A 4,140-nucleotide genomic window follows, 5' to 3' on the forward strand; every position below is an offset into this window, starting at 1 on the left:
TGCAGACAACCCATCTGCATCCGTCCACGCATCCATCTACACGCCTGAGAGGTTGTGTCGCTACGGCCCTTACAGCCGAATCATCGGAGGTGAAGCCGGCTGGGCCTTGGGACACAGCTGGCCTTCGCTGCAATGAACCTGCAAGGCGGGTTGCCTCCTGCATTCGGTATCTAAATGGGCAGTGCCACCCGAGGCACCAGACTGACGCACCTGCGGCACCTAGAGCTATTAATGCTTCATGTTGTCACAAGACTCATCGCGCGTTCATCGAGATGCAGTCGGACAACATGGAGAGCGTAGCACTCCACAGGGGTGAGGTAGAGGACTTCAAAGTGTCCCATCACCAGCTCTCGTCGGGCTGGGCCAGTGAGCACCTAACGCACACGCAGGATCTGCTCTACTCGATCCCGTTGGTCTTTATCGAGCCGGACGCGAATGATTATGTTGGTTAAAGGAGTCCAAGGACAAAGATGGGAACATTACGCCAAGGATTTTGTCTTATTCCGACGGGTCAAGACGACCCTTTGCTGCGCGAGGCCAGTTGCGCCCTGCCTCGCGCTATTCTGGGGCGTAACCTGGCTAGGTATGGCAGATCATCTCTGCCGTGTTGATCGGCTGCCCTGGTGCTAGCCTCCCGTCGGTGATCAGCTTTTTGTTGTCGGCGCTGGGCTGTGGTATTGAGTCTCTCATTTCTCGACACATCCAACGCGGACATTTGATACCCATAGGGCAGCTCCTTTTCAACATGCTGCCGCCGTAATGAGCCATTCCAGCGGAGGGGATTTGCCTGCCGTGCTTCCAGTGAATGCCGCACATTTGGCTCGAGCAGCTTAGTACGCCTGTGTAGCCTTGTGGCTTCAGTGAATCGGGAAGATGCGGCGAGGCCAGCTGGTGGTTTGTTATTATCCAGAACCAAGCCCGCAGACACACAGCTAGATGAACCTCCCAAGGCTCCATGACCACTAAGAGCTGGGACGACTGGTTGAGGAGTGTCGCTTTTTCCGCCGGATTCCCTATTGAGGACATTGTCGAGACTCTCTTCGTGTTTCCACGAGAGACCAGGAAGTATGCCCCATCTCACATCCCATATCCCTCGCTCAATCCAAACCGCTCTGGTCGCTTCATAAATTCTCGTATAAATGTCAGGTTTATCACCAAATACATCCGATTCGTTGAATGACCGAGTTCGCTTGTACTCCTCGAACATCTGATGGATGAATTGGTTGAACGGACGAGACGCATCCCGATCGCTGTCGCATGATTTCGATTTTTTCTCTTCAGGCGTGCTCCGTCTTATTGTTTTCATCGTTTCCATTGATCTCGTGTATGGGCGGCGGGATAGGCCAGTTCCAACAGCAGTAGCTGTTGCTTTGGTCGTCGGGCCGGAATCCTCATGCTTCCACTTCCACGCTTCCTTCGTTGTCCCCCAGCGCTGATTCCAAATGCCCTGTAGTTTCCATTTATCTTTGACATTGTCATCCGCAAGTTGATGAAAGTCAACTCCTGCGGGCTGTGTCATCGTCGATTCTTCCTCAGCTTTTAACAGTCGAAGTAACTCCGCCTCTTTCTGGACCTCGAATTGACGGAAAGGGCTCGACGCGTAGTATTGTTCTCTCACTCGCCATAATTCCTGTTCCTGACGTTGCTTATCATCGCTAGCCGGCTCAGAACTCTGGGAACGGGTCGAGTTTTGGGAATGGGAGGAGTTTGATTGCACGCTCCTCGCAAAGCGCCGGCGCTCATTTTCGAGTCGGTCTGGGTTCTCCGCGATCGTCGCAAGCATGAGATCGGCTTTCAGTAGCCCAGCGCCTCGAATTGTTTCGCCCATGGTAAATGGTAGTTTGCACTGAAAGGGAAAGAAAGAATAAAACCGTCTGAAGGCGGGGTTGAGTGAGTGGTGGAGGAAAAGCTGGCCTTGCCATGTGATGTTCTGGCAGTTAATATTGGGGGGATGGATGGCTGATTGCTCGAGGGTAGGTACAGGTTTCGGGCGTCTAAAGAAAACCGATGATTCGTCAGCGAATCGCCATCAAAAGCGGGTCTTTGTCCCGTTGCATGCATGGGAGAGACGCAGGGTGCCGGGGATACTAGTGACCAGTCATTCTGCGATTCACAATCTGAAGCCAACATACCTATCATTTGCGACTAGGTAGCCCTTCCTTATGGTCTTGACTGCAACCCCTCGCCCGTGTATACGAACGAAGAACGCTATTATTCATCCCTCCGGCCGCCTATCGGAGTGCTATACATGATCAACATGTCCTTCCCCTACCTCGTGGGGCATCTTCTCCAATCCTCCGCGCTGCCTCAAGAACTTTGGCACTCACCAGCGCGATGTCTCGTAGTCAACCCCACCCTTCAGCTTTATTTTCCCTCGTACCCAAAAACAGCCGAAGCCAGAGCGTCCTCGAACACCCGGACAACCGACACTTTCTCTCGTATCAGAAACATGGCCGACCTGCTCTCGACATTGGCCACATCCGCTCAAAGGCAGGTCACAACACGCTAGCAACTCTGGGACGCGGTGACGTCGACATTTTCATTGCCGGCTCAACCATTTCGAAGACTCAGTGCTCGTTCGAGATCAATCCCGATACCGATGTCGTCATGTTTTTTGACAGATCACATGGCCGAACGAGTCAGGTCTGGGGGGGAAACCTGTTTCCCGTTTGAGTTTGGACGCCCTCGTAAAGTCGTCGTCCAAAGAGGACTAAACACAATCGTTTGTATGGGCGGTAGGGGACAGAACCAAGTGCTGTTTGAATTGTAAATGCACAATAGCCCGATAAGACGATGGAACGGATTAGAGAGCGGAAAACTGCACCCGTTCTATACGAAGAGAACCCCCGATTTGCCCGTACTATTAACGAAGCCGGTACGATTCTGCCCTTTGCGATGGAAACACGAATACACATACCCAGGTCCCAGCGGCCAAAATTGAGATACGCCAAGATGGGGAATAAGGTGGGGGCAGGATAGTATGGGGAAGTCTTTAAAGCTGTCGATGTCGATTTGGGGATTCTCATGGCTGTCAAGATTCTACACCGCAAGGCATCGCCAGTCAGTTCAGTTTGGAAAATCGTGAAGCGAGAAATAGAGATTCTCTTAAGAATTAGCCACGTGAGTCAAACCTACAAAGCACAGACCTCATCCATCTGATATTTCTGCTAGCCTAACACCATCGGCTACATCTCCTCGAATGGATGGAACTTAGGAGATGATTTGGAGGTTCTGATGGAACTTTCAAAGGGGACCCTAGCATCGCTGATACGGCAAGGGTATTGCGTTTCTCTCGAGGAACTTGCGACCACCCTCTTCCACGATACTCTTCAGGCGATCGACTATCTTGCAACAGAGAAAATCATTCACAGAGATATCAAGCGGGAGAATATCCTTACATATACGAGTTTTAAGTTTTTAACTACTTTTAATTTTAATATAGTTTTCTATTAATTAGCAAAATCGGCTATATAAACTATTTTTATATAAAAAAAATACAATATTTAAAAAATAATTTATTATAATAAAAAAAGTTTATTTACTTTTTAAATTTTTAATAAATAACTTCTATTTTTTAAAATCTTTTTTATATATTTTAACTATTTTTAAACTATAAAAATAATTTATAATAATTTTTTAATCTTTTTATATTATAATATTTTAAATAGTTAATATATTTTTAATATAATATAATCCCTTTTATTTTATTATAATATAATATTAACCTTTTTATTTATTATTAAAAAGAATATATTTAATTTTTTTAATATTTAGAACTTTTTTTTATAATTTTCGTTTTTGTATTTTTTAAAAAACTTATATTTATAAACGTATTTTTTATATATAATTAGTAATATTAATCTTTTTAATATTGATATTTAGTAATTAATATTATATATTTACCTTTATTTTAATATTTTATATGCGAAAATAACTCTTTTATATTTAAAATAGTTTCTTTATATTAAAAATAGTTTTATGATATTAAAAATAATCCTCTTATATTAAAAATAATTTTATTATATTAAAAGTAATTTACTTATATTAAAATTAATTTACTCACATTAAAAATAGTTTTTTTTATTAAAACTAGTTTATTAATATTAAAAAGTGGTTTTTTATATATTAAAAATAGTTTTC

At 44.3% G+C, this 4,140-nt stretch overlaps 1 protein-coding gene across 1 annotated transcript; it reads right to left on the reverse strand.

Moving 5' to 3' along the window:
- Positions 1 to 511: 511 nt before the first annotated feature.
- On the reverse strand, positions 512 to 1,828 carry CORC01_04735 (uncharacterized protein; the record flags this gene model as incomplete). The annotated part of the gene is made up of 1 exon (XM_022616382.1): positions 512 to 1,828. The coding sequence occupies one exon, from the start codon at positions 1,826 to 1,828 to the stop codon at positions 512 to 514; it is 1,317 nt and encodes a 438-aa protein (XP_022477233.1).
- Positions 1,829 to 4,140: the final 2,312 nt, after the last annotated feature.

Source organism: Colletotrichum orchidophilum (assembly GCF_001831195.1).
Source record: "Colletotrichum orchidophilum strain IMI 309357 chromosome Unknown Scaffold_31.1, whole genome shotgun sequence".
Taxonomy (NCBI): domain Eukaryota; kingdom Fungi; phylum Ascomycota; class Sordariomycetes; order Glomerellales; family Glomerellaceae; genus Colletotrichum; species Colletotrichum orchidophilum.